Source organism: Molothrus aeneus, chromosome Z (assembly GCF_037042795.1).
Source record: "Molothrus aeneus isolate 106 chromosome Z, BPBGC_Maene_1.0, whole genome shotgun sequence".
Classification (NCBI taxonomy): domain Eukaryota; kingdom Metazoa; phylum Chordata; class Aves; order Passeriformes; family Icteridae; genus Molothrus; species Molothrus aeneus.
Genome location: NC_089680.1, coordinates 73,419,456 through 73,436,574, shown reverse-complemented (window position 1 = coordinate 73,436,574; position 17,119 = coordinate 73,419,456). Strand labels below are relative to the sequence as shown.

Here is a 17,119-nt window from a genome sequence, read left to right as displayed (position 1 = left end):
CAAAATCGAGGCGACCACATGGCCGAGATGGCGGGAAAACCCCCGTCTTCTTCCCACAACCCTTTTTTTCCAAGTTCCAACCGCTTCCTGCCTCTCGGCCACTCCCCTTTTCCCGCCCCTTCCTTTCTGTCATCCCCTCACCCACACCCCAAGTCCGATCCCTCCCATTTCGTTTCCCCTCCTCCTTTTCCTATGATGGTTCCTCCCACCGCTCCCCCCACAATCCCACCCCTTTCCCCGCCCACCACTTGTCACCACTTGTCACTGCGCCCCACCTACTGCTCCCGCCCCCGGGGACGGCCCCTTGCCATCGGGCCGCCCAGTCTCCTGCCACGCCTCCTCTACTCCTTCTTCCGGTTCTCACGCCCCACCTTCCGGTTCCCACGGTTCGGAGTCCGGGGGGCGGGGGGGGGTCAAGGGCCGGGAACCGGGGCCGGCCATTGTACCATCGGCGGCTCCAGTTGTTTACCAACCAGAAGCGGGTGGGGGAGTGCGTCGCCAATGGGTCCCATTGAGTCACTCCCAAATCAAGGAGCTGGTCAAAGCTCAGAAAGAGTATGGCCGGGAGAGCGAATACTTCAGGGGAGTGTTGGAAGCAACACTCACTGAGGCAGAGATCACCCCTTTCGATATCCGGCGGCTTTTCACTTGCCTGCTAAATCCATCCGAGCGGGCAATGTGGGAAGCTGCCTGGAAGAGGGGGGTGACTGAAGCTCTCCCGAGCCTGTGGAGCCAACCCCAATCGGGGGTTGACTTCACAGGCCGCCCGTTGGCGATTGACCAGCTCCTGGGGACCGGAGACTGGGAAGATGGGTACTCGCAAGCGAGTACCCTCCCCCAGCAGGCACTTAAGGCATCAGCAGCTGCTGCCGAGAAGGCCTTCTTGTCGCTGCCAGGAGGCGCGCCCCCTGTGACCTTTTCAAAGATTTTTCAGGGTCCGGACGAAGCCTTCCTTGACTTCGTGGAGAGGCTAAGGAAGGCCATCGAACAACAGGTGTCCGATGAGGGCGCAAGAGACACCATCTTGCGGGAGGTGGCATCCTCAAATGCCAATCAGGCATGCAGGGATGCCATCCTCAGCCTGCCCTTCCACCCGGCGCCTCAGATGGCAGACCTGTTGGAGGTCTGCGCGCGTAAGGTCCCATTGATGACCACCAGGGACAGCGAAAAGAAGAAGATGCAGCCTCCCCGGGTCGCCGCGGCAGAAGAGCTCCCCTCTGAGACCTGCGCTGCAGCGGCTGCCTCTTCAAAACCCTCCGCACCATGTCATCTGTGCGGGAGGGTCGGTCATTGGATGCCTGATTGCCCTTTGAGGGCAGAGTTTTATAAATTCAAAAGGGAGCAGGGACAGTTGGGGGCAAACCCCCCAAAAAACTAAAATCCGAGCGCAGTACCCCCCTGCGCTCTGACAGAAGTAAGGTGGGCCATTCAACACCGTTGCGCAGGGGAGAGAGAGACCAGGGACCGCCGCCAACCGATTTTGACCTATCTCCACCGAACTTGACTTCTGCCTTACCTATCCAATCAAGACCTATACTAACGACCGCTTCTACTTTTGCACCCTACAGGTTGCGGCTCTCGGAGCCTCTTCATCTGAGGACCTCCGACTTTCAACTCGTTGCTGTCAACCCGGAGTGCCCAGGTAACTGGGGACGGATTGGTTACAAGTATGTAGTGGTCGGTGACACCAAGCACACACCGCCGACAGTGAACATTATCCCGGGTCTCCTACCATCAGACCCGGGAGTGTTCGCTGTCGGCCTGCACTGTGTCCAACCCCCGGTCTTTTTGCCCAAAGGACAGATTGTGGCTCAAGCAATCCCGGTGCCAGAAATTACCTGGGATTTACATCAGTCGCCGGAAGGCTCCATTCCAGCTGTCACCTGGGCCCAAGTCCTAGGGCATCAAAGGTCACACATTAGCTGTTACATCACAAAAGGGGGAGAAGGCAAACAACTCAAAGGCCTATTGGACACTGGGGCGGATGTCACGGTCATTCCCTCTCGGGAGTGGCCGTCACATTGGGAGTTGCAAACCGCGCCTGGACATGTCCGTGGTGTTGGGGGACTTCAATTGGCTAGACAATCTAAGAGCATCGTACAAATTACGGGGCCAGATGGGCAATTGGCTTCTATACGCCCATTTGTTTTGGATTATACGGAGCCCCTGTGGGGGAGAGACCTCCTAGCCCAGTGGGGAGCCCGAATTGACCTTCCAGCGGCTCCCCAGGTTTTTTGGGCGGCGGCCACTGATGAGCGCCCTACCTGGAAGCTCAATTGGAAATCAGATAAGCCTGTCCAGGTAGTGCAGTGGCCGCTCAATAAACAGAAATTGGCGGCGCTCAATGAGCTCGATGAGGAGCAGCTACTCAAGGGCAACATCGTGGAGACCACGTCGCCGTGGAACTCTCCCGTCTTCGTCATCAAAAAGCCCAATAAGGATAGGTGGCGGCTCCTCCACGACCTCCGCCAAATTAATAACATCATTGAAGACATGGGGCCTCTCCAACCAGGGATGCCCTCCCCAACGATGCTCCCGCAGAATTGGGAATTGGCTGTAATAGATATAAAGGATTGCTTTTTTCAAATTCCCCTCCACCCGGACGATGCCCCGCGTTTCGCGTTCACGGTTCCTTCCATCAACCGTGAGTCCCCAAGCAAGCGCTACCATTGGCGGGTTCTTCCGCAAGGCATGAAGAACAGCCCGGTGATCTGCCAATGGTATGTCGCTTCCTTGCTGTCCCCAATCCGTGCAGTGGTGAACGATGTCATCCTCTACCATTATATGGATGACATCCTGGTGTGTGCCCCGACCGCCGACGTACTTGGCCACGCCCTTGACCTGACAGTCAATGCGCTGGTTGCTGCAGGGTTCGAGCTCCAGCAGGAAAAAATTCAAAGGGTGCCGCCTTGGAAGTATCTGGGCCTGGAGATAACTAAGAGGACCATTGTTCCTCAAAAATTGGCTATCGTGACAACTGTCAAAACCTTAGCAGATGTCCATCAGCTGTGTGGATCTTTAAATTGGGTAAGACCTTGGCTAGGTGTACCAACGGAAGACCTGGCCCCCCTTTTCAATTTATTGAAGGGGGGAGAGGAGCTAAGTTCTCCCAGGACCCTTACCCCAGAGGCAGGGGTTGCACTAGAGAAAATCCAGAGACTCATTTCGGCTAGACAGGCCCATCGTTGTCATCCGGGCCTGCCATTCAAGTTCATTATTCTGGGTAAACTGCCACACCTCCATGGGGTGATCTTTCAGTGGGACGACTCCATCAAAGGCAGGGACCGAGGCTCGAGTGACCCCCTCTTAATCATAGAGTGGGTGTTCCTCAGCCACCATCGGTCCAAAAGAATGACACAGCCCGCCGAACTGGTGGCAGAGTTGATCCAAAAAGCTAGATTGAGGATCAGAGAGCTGGCAGGTGTTGATTTTACGTGCATTCATATTCCCCTTAAATTAGACTCGGGCCATCTAAAACGAAAAGCGATTGACAGCCTTCTGCAGACAAACACATCCCTTCAGTTTGCTTTAGACAGCTACTCCGGCCAAATTAGTGTCGATCGGCCGGCCCATAAATTGTTTAATCAAGAATTTGTTCTATCTACAAAATCGATCCAGAGTAGAACCCCTCTAAAGGCAATGACCGTTTTCACAGACGCGTCCGGGAGATCCCACAAGTCAGTTGTGACTTGGAGGGATCCTCAAACTCGGGAGTGGGAGTCCGATGTTACCGAGGTTGAAGGTTCACCTCAAATCGCCGAGTTGGACGCAGTCGTCAGAGCCTTTGAGAGGTTCCCTGGACCTTTCAATTTGGTCACAGACTCTGCTTATGTAGCCGGAGTAGTGTCTAGAGCTGAAAATGCTGTGCTGCAGGAGGTGTCAAACATGACTTTATACAACTTGCTCTCCAGATTAGTTCAATTGCTCTCCCACCGAGAGCAATCCTTTTATGTTATGCACGTAAGATCACACACCGATTTGCCGGGTTTCATCGCGGAGGGCAACCGGCGTGCTGACGCCCTTGCCGCTCCTGTTCAAGCGGCCCCGCTCCCTGATCTATTCAGTCAAGCAAAGATCAGCCACCAGTTGTTCCATCAAAATGCGCCTGGCCTGGTTCGGCAGTTCCATCTGACGCGCGAACAGGCCAAGGCCATTGTGGCGACATGACCCACTGCCAATCCCACCAGCTCCCTTCCATCCCTCTCGGAGCTAACCCCCGTGGTTTGTCCAGCTGCGAGGTGTGGCAAATGGACGTCACCCACTATCCATCGTTTGGCTGCTTCAAGTTCGTCCATGTCTCTGTTGATACTTTCTCTGGTGCAGTCTTTGCCTCTGCCCACACAGGTGAGAGGGCTGCGGATTGCAGGAAGCATATGCTTCAGGCATTCACAGTCCTGGGCATCCCTAAGGTGATCAAAACCGATAACGGCCCGGCATACAAATCCAGGGAACTGCGGAGCTTCCTACAGCAATGGGGAATAGAACATAAGACCGGCATCCCCTATTCCCCGACAGGCCAAGCCGTGGTAGAGAGGACCCACCAGAGCCTTAAAAGGGTTTTGGAGCAACAGCATTCGGCAGTGAAGGTGGAGTCCCCTCACATCCGTCTCGCACGGGCGTTGTATACCATCAACTTTTTAAACTGCTCCTTTGAAAATCTCAACCCGCCCATAGTGCGTCACTTCAGGAAGCACGAGGAGCTGCAACCTAGGGCCAGGCCTCCGGTCCTCATTAAGGACCCGGAGACCTGGAAAACGGAAGGGCCATTCGGTCTCGTGACCTGGGGTAGGGGATACGCTTGCGTGTCCACTCCCTCAAGTCCGAGATGGATTCCATCCAAGTGGGTCAAACCCTTCCGCCCTAAAAGGGGTGCAAAACCAGAACCGGTCCCCCAGGTGGCAGAAGCGTGTTGGTGGCGGAAGCGGAAGGACTGGTGGATGAGTCACCATTGACCCCAGCTCCGACTCCCCTCGAGCCAGACCTTTTAATTCTTGTTTCTGTTTATTTTCAGCCAATCTCCCGCATCCATGGATCCATTTGCCATCCTCGCCCTCCTGACAGTCCTCTTCATCGGGACTCCAAAACCACCTACGAGTCCCTGGATAATTCCCCAGCCACGAGCTAATGTGTGGGAGACCCTCGCCCAGGCCCTAGGCCAGGAACATATCTGCCTGGACCTGAATTCTGCAGAAGATCCCATGTCGTCTTGCCTAGTGGGGATCCCTCTTCCTCTTTTTGAGTTTCCCCACCCTTTTAACGTTACTTTGGGTTCTCTACTTCACCGAAATCCTCCACTCATGGTAGACGCCCAGAATGCCTGGAGGGACGGGCTTAGGAAATTGACCCCCCTGCAGTCCGACCCTCCAGAGCTTCACTTGATCGGCTCTGCCAGAGCTTCCGCTTGCGTTTGGTTTCAGTATTCCCCCCTTTCAGGTTCCTCCAGGTACTCGAACATTAGACCACCTAGCCCGGAGTACCAAGCAGCTCGATGGTGCAATTTCACCATAAGGTTGCCGTTTGCATCCACCCTAGGCACAAAGCCATTAGCGCTGCCCCGAGGAACATTTTTTATTTGCGGAGACCGGGCGTGGGCTGGCATCCCCCCTCGTCTGGCCGGAGGCGTCTGTACGTTTGGCAAGCTGACGCTGCTTACCCCCAACGTCACCCAAATTAGGGATTGGAGGTACAAAAGGTCGCAGTCCAAATTGGCAATTTCCAAAAGGGATCTTCGAGATTTCGACCCGGACTGCGACTCCAAAATTGAACACTGGGCCAAGCCAAAATCGATTGCGCTCACCCTCTTTTTACCGTGGGTGTCAATCGCAAAATCTCTAGGAGAATTGGGCCGCCTAGAGTGTTGGGTGGCAAAACAAGCGAATTTTACATCAGCTGCTTTGACTGACCTCCTCACAGACGAGGAAATCACTAGGAAGGCGACTTTACAAAATCGGGCGGCCATCGACTTCCTCCTGCTACTACACCACCACAGCTGTGAGGAGTTCGAGGGCCTGTGTTGTATGAACTTGTCATCGAAAGCAGAGGATGCGAGGGTCTCCATACGAAAAATGAAAGAGCTCGTTCATGAAATAAAAAACGAAACATCGGACTGGCTGGGGAACCTGTTCAAGAGCTGGGGACTGTCAGGGTGGGCCGGGTCCGTAGCCCGATCCGTTTTGTATTTGGGTTTAGTTATTATGGTGACTGTTCTTGCTTGCTCCCTTATGTGGGGACTTATTAAGAGACTCCTGCTGAACACTTCAGTCACCAACGTAAACCATCTGGAGCTCCCAGACATCGAAGAGGACCCTGCCTCGACTTCGGACTCCGGAAGCGCCAGCGGAGATAGCCTGGACTTTGAAATGACCCAGAAAATGATGACCGTCTGACATCTAAAAACTCGTTTAGCTCCCCACCTTTTCTTTTTCTTTTAAAACAAAAAAGGGGGAGATGTTGTGGTTTGTGTTTGGTTTGTTCCGTTCTCCCCTCTCCCAGCTTGACAAGTTGGTCTGGCTCAACCCCCAGTTTGTGTCAATCGTTATTTCCCCTCCCTGTTCTCCCATATTTGTCTCCATATCCCCTCCCCAGGTCTGCTGTCAGTCACCGACACCCTGCCCTAATTTCCAGAACTTTCCAGCTAGGGTGTCGAGTGATTGGCTAGTAGGCCTGGGCCCCACCCTTAACCTATCCCTGTTGGTCCGTGCTGTCTGTCCATCCTCAATGTATCAATTTTGTTCGTTTCGTGATTGGTCCTCTATGTACCCACCCCTTCCCTTTAAAACCCGGGTCCCCGAAGGGGCTCAGGGCTTCTCCTCTGCTTGCCACCTTTGGGCGGACCTCCTACTTTCCCTACCCCGGAATAAATCCAAGTTGTTCTACCCAGCGGAGGAGAGCCGTCTCTTTCTTCATCCCTGCGGCGTGGTTGCCTTTACAACAGTGACTGCTTCTCTTCCCCGACCCACGGTCGGCACACGCCTCTGGCTCTGAGCCGGAGGAGTGCCGGGACAACTGAGGGTGGCTGGTTCTTAAATACCTTCAGCCGGGCTTTCACTGAGAACAGCCACCGCATCACAGCATCAAATCTAAACTGCAGTTTTTTCAATATTTTTATTAAAACTAAGTAAAACCCTTTCACAGCAGATGAATTACTTGGTTCTCAAAACAAAACTGAAAAATATTTTGAAACAAAGTATTTTATTTGGTTTCGATTTTGCTATCCTTCTACCAGCTTGCAGAGATATTTGTCACCCTCTTTGCAGGAAACCTGAGCCAGACACTTGATAATTTTTTTTTTAATGATTGTATTAAATTTTAGTAAATTAGTAATCCAAGTATATCCTTTAGAAGTTTGTGATGATTGCAAACAATAATTAAAACACAACCTTTCATTTTTTTGTTTGTTTGTTTGTGGTTTTGGTTTTTTTCTTTTGTTGAAAAGCCAAGACATTCCAGATTATTACTAAGTTTTACAACAATTTCAGGGAATTCTAGCACAGAGAATTTTTTCCTTACAAGTAGCTCATAAGTTTAGGATGTATTTTCAACAAACATGAAGGGATTCACTCTTGTGGTTTCACACTGCACCTCATGCAAGCTAAATGGAGGAATGAACCAAGCCAACAATGATCCTCAAATGCACACACCTGAACTTTCTGCTCCTAGAAAATATCAAGATACTTCCAGATAGACCACACTGAACTGTGTGGAAAAAAAGTTTTTTCAGCCCAGTCTAAAATCCCAGAAAAGCTGCTAAGTACATGAGGAGAGTCCTAGAGACCTCATAATCAGTCTCAATAACAGTGCTTAATTAAAAAGTAAGGAACAATAAGACACAAGCCCTACAAACGCTGCCAGCAGTGTTCACCTTCCCTTCCCTTTCATCATCTACTTCAAAAGAGAAATAAACCAGAACACAAAGTGATACCCTAAAGAGCTCTTTAGGCATAGCTTAGTCTCTGGAGCCAGCTGAGTTATTTTAAAAGGGGTTTTTCCTTCATAAAACCAGAAGGCTTTCTGGGGAGAAAGGCCATGTAAGCTCACTTGCTTTAAAACCACTCAGAAAAGTACAGCTCCTCCTTCCTACAGATCCTGACATGTTTTATAATAGGTATTTCTGTTGTGTTTCTGAATAAAAATGTCATAATCCAAAGTTACAATTCAACAAAAAAACCCCACACTGGCATTCTTTCAAGTAGTACAGCTGAATCATAAAGACATAATTAAAAGGTGATATTCCTGGAGAAAGTGTATTTGGCCTCTGGATTATAGTAAAAGAAAGACTTGATTTATGACCGTAAATGACTAGGTTCAGTGAATTTCTTCATCAGTAAGATGAATTTATTATCTTTTAATTAGGTTCCTGTGGCTACTATCAGATTGTCCTTTCAGAATATCCTGCACAGAAGGTGGAGCTGAGAGACTTGATGCACACTCCAGTCACATCTAAATGCCCCGGCAACAAAGTGAGCAGTGGACAAGCCAGAATTAAGGGTGCTCATTTTTTAGTGTCCAAATCCTTTTTGGGGGATGAATATCAATCCTTTTTAACAAGACTGCAGTGTGAGCAAATGTCACTGAGCTCAGCAGAGGCAGCTGATGCCTGGGGACACTCACCCTCTGGTTAGCCTTGCTGAAGTTCGAGACCAGGGCTTCAACATTCTCATGCAAGAGGGCACAAAGCTCTGCCCAAGGTAACTCTTCCAGGGGGACGTTTGTCTGTCTGGAAAGCACCTGGGCATTTGCCAGAGTCTGGTATGTGTTCAGGAGGATGGACATCTCCCTCTGGAACACAAAGAAAAAAATTAATTGCTGTAGCTGGGCAATGTTCAAATCAAAAGAGATGCATCCTATGTGTGGTAGCAGAGCTGCCTGCAGCTGAAAATGAGCCCTCAAGGCTCCTTCTCACAGCTTCACAAAATTCCTCAGTTCATTTCTAATAATTGCAGCCATAATATTGCCTGATATTACAGCAGAGTAAGAAAACAGATTTCACAAAATTTATCTAATTAGACACAGTATGTAAATAAAGTATGTGAGTAAATCCCAGTCCTGTGGGGGCCACAACCATGACCTGGCACAGATAAAAATTTCCGTGCTCTAGTGGATGCAATTCATTCACCCATGTTAATACCTTGAGGTGCCTCCAAATTGTGCCCCAACACTTGCACAGCACACAGAAAACTGTCCAGTTGGCCTGGCAGCACAACACACTCTAAATTCCTTTAAAAATTTGTTTTGCATGGATTAGATATGATTAAACAGCTGGCCAAAATGGGCCTACAGCTCCATCAGTCAAACTCCAAAAGCTGTGCCTCATTTATTTACAGTGATTTTAATCAGTGGTATATTAACTTGATTCAGATTATAAATAAATTTTAGCAACAACAGCATGCAGTAGAAATTCAATTCTTCATACTTTTAGTACATACAAGTGCCTTAGAAACTTTTTAAAGTTAAGATAATAGAAAGCTGTTTCTCAAATGCTGTATTAGTACAGTCAGAGATCAAGATAAGATTATCAGACTAGAGTGGAAAAACATATTCAGGAAGCATAAAAATAGTATAAAATATGAAAAAATACTGTACAGGTCAGGAAAGCAGGAAGGGAGAATGAGGGGAAGAGAACACACTGACATTTTTACCCAATTTAAGCATGGGTATAGCAAAGACCAACAGCAATATATTAAATGTTATCTATACTTAGTTTCTGCTACAGTCTTCTGCTTTTTCATTTTGCGCAGCAAAATCAGAGCTATCTCAGTGGAGTAAACAGGATCACACACAGGCACTTCTGCTTCCCAAACAAATACAAACAGCTTTGGGAAAAATGCAAAGCCATCCAAGGCCATAAATACCTGATCTCATAAGGCAACCACTAATACAACTCTTCCAAAAATGAATATTTTTATCACCCACTCAGGACAGTCTTGTGGTTTGAACGCCTTTGAGTAAAATAATTAAAACAACCAGCTCTATGAATATGACAGTGAGCTAATTATTATTATTTTTTAACCTTTCAATACCGTAACATTAATTTTGAGTCTAGCATTAAATACTGTTTCCACTACCAGAAATCTTGATCATGAATGGAATCTTGTCCATAGTTCTTGTCATGTCATATATTTTACTAAGGAATACAAATAAAAAGGAAAACTCCTACCACAGCAACAGCTAGCAAGCACTTCAGGTTTGGAAGCAAGCACTTCAGTAGAATATTTGCAGCTTGCAATTGTGTTTTGTAGTTAGAAATAGCAATCATTAATGCCTGTAGTTAGGGCAGACAGTTGCTTTTCTCTGTATGCATTCCTTTTGTGCCTGATGAAATGACTTTTTCAGGCTAACTAGGCCAGCAGATGTCTTTAATACATTAATGCTTGCATGAAAGGAGCTGTTATTCTCCCAGAAAGAAAAAAGAAGATCCTGATTTTATTTGTCTCCAGTTTATGAATGACAGATCTGCCTGGGCAGTGGACAGCACTAAGACAAAGTGTGGAATAACTCCATCAGCTGAACAAAAGACACCCACAGATCTGAAGACTCTCTGATGCAGGTCTCTGCTCCTCTCCACAGGGAACAGACCTCATGCACCTTCCATGCTCAGAGCTCTGACGGAGAAAGAGGAGAAGTTTCCAAGCCACCAGCAAAAAAAATTGAATATTGCTAAGAGTAGAAACAGAGCAAATGTAAGCACACAATGAAAGGAGAGATTTTCTAAACATGCTGACAACTTTCCTTTGTCCCTGCTGCTGTGCAAAGAGATGGCAAAATTGTCATTCAAGGTGTAGCTGGGTAAAGACAGTAGAAAAGCCCAAAGTGGTCATATAAGAGGAGAAATTTTTCAGAAAATAATCCAGCGAAATACATCCAATGTGCCAAATCCACAGCAAAACAAGTAAAAAACAAAACAACAACAAAAAATCCCCTCTGCTTTTCCACTGGAAAGCTTGAAATAATTTTCAAGCAATTTTTACAGTCAAATACTTGCACTAAAACTAAAAGGGTGTATGAAATAAAAATAAACATTTCTAGAATGATAGCTCATGAAACTTGACAAAAAAGTTAGGTAGAAAGAACATTCTTCACATGAAATGATCATCAATATCTACAAAATGCCTTAATTAGGAATGCCAGTACATCCTGCCCATACTTAAAAAATATTTTCAAATTAGCTTCTCCAAGGCATTGCTTACATTTATTCATATAGTAAATTTTTTTAAAGGTAACATAATAACAAAAAGGGTGAGAGAATGGCAGAATTCTGCCACAGCTCAGCGCAGCAAATGCAGCAAATTCTCCCCACAGTAAATATTTTGACAGTATGCTTTAAAAAACCCAAGCAATGTGTGCCGCATTTTTTTCCTTACTACCGAGCTTTTTTTTCTATTTACTATTTACTATTGAGGCTTTTTTTCCTTACTATTGAGCCTTCCTGCAGGCTGAAGCTGTCTGGAGGAACCACTAATGTTGCATTGGCATCTTGAGCTCTCTTCCCTTCCTCAGCCTGGTCTTTCCGTTGTGCACCGGAGGATAAACGCTGTCCTTGTGAACTGGAAAGTTTCCACAAAAAAGATACTTTAACCAAAATTACTTTTGTCAAATGCACTGTGTTCTTTTAAAGGATAATCAATGGATATGACAGATACTACTTTAGCACCACACATGGATTCTGAAGCTGCTTGCCTTTCCTAATTGAATGAAGAAATTTATGTTCCTTCTAAGGAAGATTTTTCAAGAGGTTATATTTTCAGTTACCAAGCCTCGTGTCATGCAATTCATAAGATTACTTGGATGTGGCCTCAAAGTTACATGTAACAAACAGAATTCTTCATATTTTAATTAACACAACAGCTGTCTTCAGAGAGACCATGTCACATCTTGCATCATCAATGCTGATTTCAAGTACAGTTCTTGCTCTTCAGGTTTCCACATGCCTGACTCTACTCTGTCTGGCTTTTAAAGCAAACTATCCAGAATTTTAATCTGTTCTTGTACTGTGTCACTCAGGAAAACAGATATATCAAGAGACCAGCATGACTAAACAGGCAGCTGATGAGGAAACTCCAAGGCCAAGCAATAGCATAAAGGACACAGAAGCACAGAGAGGGAATCCAAGGAAGAATTTTAAAAGATTGCCTGAGTATTCAGGCATGGTGTCAGGAAAGCCAAAAGCTTGCTTCAAATTGATGTTTGCACAGGATGACAAAGGCTTTTCCAGCTCAAGTTTTAAATATTTTACTAAAAACATGGCCATAATCATGAATCTTGAACGAGTTGCTCAGGCCACAAACTTCCTTCCTTGTGGGAAAACAATTTTTTCCTTCTCCACTGCTCCTTGTGTGAGTAAGTCAACATAAACACCTGTGTATACAGGCTGAAAGAGAGCTCACCCAAGTTCTGCTACTACAGGCACAGCAGACTGTGCTGGCCAGGAAACATCCCAAGAGATTTCCTCTGCTCTCACACTTTTCGATACTTTTTAACCATTTAAAGCTTTCTACGGCCATTCAAAAGTTGAAAACAAAGATTATCCACTATAAATGATACACAACTTCTTGACAGGAGTCTTAGAGATCCAACTGACTCACTGAAGTGGAAAACAATGTCCTCATAATAATCTAAGTGTATATAGAAAAGCCATCTTTTCTAGACCTGCTGGATACCTTTTCCTACACTCACCCCAACCATTACTGGACCCTGGACCTAACCATAACTATGATTTGCAAAATTTTTGGTTTGGCAAATAATCTGTAGCAGGCCAGTTATTATCTGTACCATTCACAATACCTTTGGTTACTGATATGGGCCTGTTATTAATGGACTGCCAGGTTCTGAACCTTTAGTTTGGTTTGGCACTTTGCACCAGATTTTCTGCTGACTGAAAAATGCAGGGACTGTAAAGTGCGAGTTGTACTGAGGCTGTCTAGGGCCATTTTGCAATGGCTTTAAAAGGAAACTTACTCTTTTTTTCCTGTCTCAAGTGCATTTACTGGCTCTCTGAACTCTTCCCTTGCTATCCCTTCTGGAAAATCTTCTCTCCTGCCGCGATGCCCTTCATTCAAAATGTCTTCCAGTTCTTGAATTCTCAACTACCAAGTGATAAGAAAGCAGTTAAAGGAAGTTAGGAAAGACTGCCATGGTCTTTAATGCTCTTCACTGTTCTGTTCTGCTTTTTATAAGTGAATATCTTCTATTAATTCTATATGGAATTAGAAAGCATTTAACATACATAAAAATGGATTTATACATAGAGTTCAAAACAGAAAGAAATAGATATGCTGACCCAAAGCACCTTTTGTTCTCCTTGCATGGTGTTTGGATTTTCCTGTTTTCCATTATTTATATTACTGAAGTTTTCCAGGGGAATTCCATTCATTAAGTAGACTCATAAAAGGGTAGGATTAACAGTAAAAGCTACACTTGCACTCAGAGCAAAGCTCATGTGGAGCTTGTTCATGTACATAAACAAGGAAGAAAACCTTCTGAGGTCTTCACCCATAAAAGATAAATCTCTAACTTCACGGAATGTTACTTTTCCAGCTCCTTTGTATGTTGTAAAAGTAGAGAGGGAATAAAAAAACCTGAATCATCACAATTTATTTAATCATCACTTCAGAAATCCAAGTGCCTGTACTTAGAGAAGGTCATAAGAAAATAACTGACTGAAGAATTGGCAATGCTTGTTTGTGTTCCTCAGAAAACAAGAAAAAAATAATGAAATTCTCTTTTGTTTTCTCATTTAGTTCTTCAAAAATCCACTAGGAAGGCTTCCTTAGTCACTACAAGATCACTCAACAATCATCTTACAGGATTTTCACTTTTTTTTTTTAATAAACCCTAATTGCTTTAATGGATCAAACCCTGTGTGACACAGTTTAGTGATACAAAAATTTAATATTCAAGTATACATATTGCATTTTTTCATAGATTCAAACTTCTCTGGCAACAGCAGATGTAATAGCTGAAATGTACTCTGAATAGTTACATTTGGAACTGCAGTCTCAGGATGCATTAATATCTCACACCTAGAGAAGTTGGGTGAATGCACTCTATCTCTGAAATTACCTAAGTGCCCATTCCAAAGATATAGGACAGAATATCTCAGCAGTTTAACTATTGTGAAACATTTCCTTTCCCCTCACTCTTTCAATGCTACTTTGAATTCTAAAACACAAGAATGTGTTTCCATATCTCCTGGAAATCAAGGAGATATTTTTCTATTACCTTTTACAGTCTTGACAATCATCAATCACTGCAAAAAATCTACTCAGTGTTTTCACTGGAGCAAGGAAGTCTGAACATTTTTGAAGATTGCACCTTTACAAGTTCATCTTCCATTTTACTGCAGACTTCTACCAAATATTTAATCAAAAGTTTACCTGCATGACTTCTGTAGTGTATTTACATTCTACATGCGCTCGTCTTGCTGCTGCAGCATCATCCTCCAGTTTCTTTATTTTCACTGCAGCTGCCTAAAAGTACATTTTAAAAATATCTAAGTCCGGAAAGATGATGACATCATGCAAAGACAACTTAATTTCTTCAGTTTATTAGGTCTCCATACACCAACCTGTGGTATCTGAACTACTTGCACTTTGGAACTGTGAAAACTCATGTCAATAAATAAATGAAAGGAAACAATTACATATCCAGAATATTAAAGTAATATTTTCTATTTAGTTAAAGAAATTGATGTAGGATTATGTTCTTGCTACAGTTTTCATAGTCACAGATACCTGTCTCTATCTAAAGGCCTGGACGTGGTATTTCAATAGAAAAAATGTTTTTAGCAGAAGCAGTAACTACAGAGCTGCTATAATAGAAATTCACATGAAATTTTAGCTACATTGTTTCCTTTCAAAAGCATCATCTCACTTTGATGATTGATTTGAAAAGAACAATACACCCCAAAATGACTTCTGCCTTCAAGTGATGCCAGAAAGATGAAGAAAAGGACATTCATATTAAAAGTAATTTAAGACACTCAAGGTTACACAGATACAAGTCAAGTCATTGATTTTGGACAGGTAAAGCAAAGGAGCAAGCATGTGAGACTGAATCCTAACTCCAAGCACTTCAGTTAGGGAAACGTTAACTGAAAAATAAATTAATACATAAAATGAACATACGAGCTGTTGGCAATAAATTTAAACTCTGTATTAGCTCACACATTCACAAAAGGAAATAATTGAGAAACAGAGATCTGTGGAAGGCCTATTAAAGAGAAAGTCACAGCACAGAGCTTACCAAACCCACTCCACAAAAGCATCAGCCAAAAGGCTTAAGCTTTGCCTCCTCCCACAAGATCTATCTGCTTAAGATGCTTCAATAAAAAATAAAAAAGTCACAAATCCTGCGCAAATACTCCCTCTGTACCCATATTGCTAAGAGTACTTTCCCAGTGACATAAACCCCTTTCCATCTGCAGTTCAAACACCACTCTCAGGTCAGGCTCGCAGCATTCACCTGTGAATCCACCTTTCCTGCCAAGTGATGCTCTGCATTTTGTTAATCAAACACGGGGCACTCATAGCCTAACTCAGAGGTTTCACCCCTCAGAAATGAAACAGCTCAGTTGTGCCAGTGCTTGCTGAGGCTCCCAGCAGCAGGCAGAAAGCTTTACCTCCAGTTCTTTGAGGAGCCTCTCCTGCCGTTTATTCTTGATTTCCAGACAGGTGGCCTGGAGCTTCAGCATCTTGGTGCAGCCACTGTGCTCTGCCTCCAAATCCTTCAACTTCTTGGCAGTTCTTTGCAGGGCAGCATTAGTTTTCTAAAGATAAATAGGTAAAGGAATAAATCAATACATCAAGAGGCACTTTTTCTAAGATAAAGTATTGCAGTTGAGAGTTCAGCTGCAGTTTGAGAGGAATGGAGACTGCATCAGAAGATGATGTTAGAATTTTAAAATCTATGACGCCAGCACACGTCAACAGAAGTGTTTACCCAACAGCAGACATGCTTTTGATTCACCATCAAGAAATCTGTGTTGGCCCAAAAATCACTGTGAACATGATCTTCTGTGGTAACACTAAAATCAGAGCCAGATCTCCACTGGAAACCTTTCCCTAAAAGAGTACAGCACTTCAATCTCTTCTGTCTCCCAGCTCAGTGGCAATGAGAGAAACAGAGTGCATTTGGTGAAATTATGCATGGGGACAAGAGTTCATTTCTGTTATGATTTTGATTGCTGAAACTTCAGATGTTTTTAGAAACTGTTAGTCCCACAGACTAAATAATTTTGATTTCTGCTTTTCTGAAAAGCATTTTCTTCTTTCTAGAAACTGAATTTAAAAACTGATGAAATAAGAAGTCCTCAGCAGAATAAAATGATCTGGTCCCCACTTCAATTTCTGCATACAGAAATTGAACTCAGCTACAGGCTGGAAGCATTATTGACATTACTGGACACTGCAGCTCCGTGAAGTCACTGCTACAGAATCCCCATTGTCCATATGAATTTGGATTAAATTTAAGCTGATCCTCTACCTTTGCACGTCCAGCAAGACAGGTTTCTACCCTTCAGAATGCAAAATAAATAAATAAAGAAGCCAAAATTAACTGTTTTCTATATTTTCTAACATTTCTTCTCTATATCTGGAAAGATACAGAAATATTTATTTCTTCAGGTTTATCTTCCAAATATTAACAAATATGAACTGGGAAATGTGAAATAAGTAACAGATGGTTTGCTGTGAAATACAACAAAAAATTTAAAAACACTTTTTACTGGAAATATAATTAGCATTAGAAAACTAAAATTGTTGTGAGTATATATCAAGCTCGTTAAACAAGTCGGCATGAGCTGCAGGATTTCAGAATTTTGAAGAATTTCTGAACTTTTTGGAGGTGATATGACTGTTGAATACTATCCCCGTAGCCACCTGCAAATATTTGCTCATGAAAAACACAGCTGGTCTTTTTTTTCTTTTTTTTTTTAAACCGTTTGTGAACGACACACTCTCCCAAGTATTTGAAGGAAAAAAACGTGCAGGGATATGAACTCCTGCCTATCCACGAGGTGATGCTATTGCCCTTCCTAGCGAATGCGACCCCTCCCATCCCGGGCCAGGATCCGCCCAATAGATCCTGTCACACAGGAGGGAGGGTGATTTTTCCTGTGTGCTCG

The 17,119-nt window shown here is 44.6% G+C and overlaps 1 protein-coding gene across 1 annotated transcript in view; it reads right to left on the bottom strand.

Annotated features, from left to right (window-relative positions):
- LOC136569416 (coiled-coil domain-containing protein 171-like) overlaps window positions 1-17,119 on the bottom strand; it is a 39,835-nt gene that overhangs the window by 11,380 nt on the left and 11,336 nt on the right. Inside the window, exons 6-10 of the mRNA XM_066569808.1 lie at window positions 15,617-15,763; window positions 14,373-14,465; window positions 12,955-13,082; window positions 11,414-11,543; window positions 8,611-8,778 (exon numbers count right to left, since the gene is read on the bottom strand). Of these exons, the coding sequence (XP_066425905.1) occupies window positions 8,611-8,778; window positions 11,414-11,543; window positions 12,955-13,082; window positions 14,373-14,465; window positions 15,617-15,763 (666 nt within the window). The remainder of the gene's footprint in view (window positions 1-8,610; window positions 8,779-11,413; window positions 11,544-12,954; window positions 13,083-14,372; window positions 14,466-15,616; window positions 15,764-17,119) is intronic.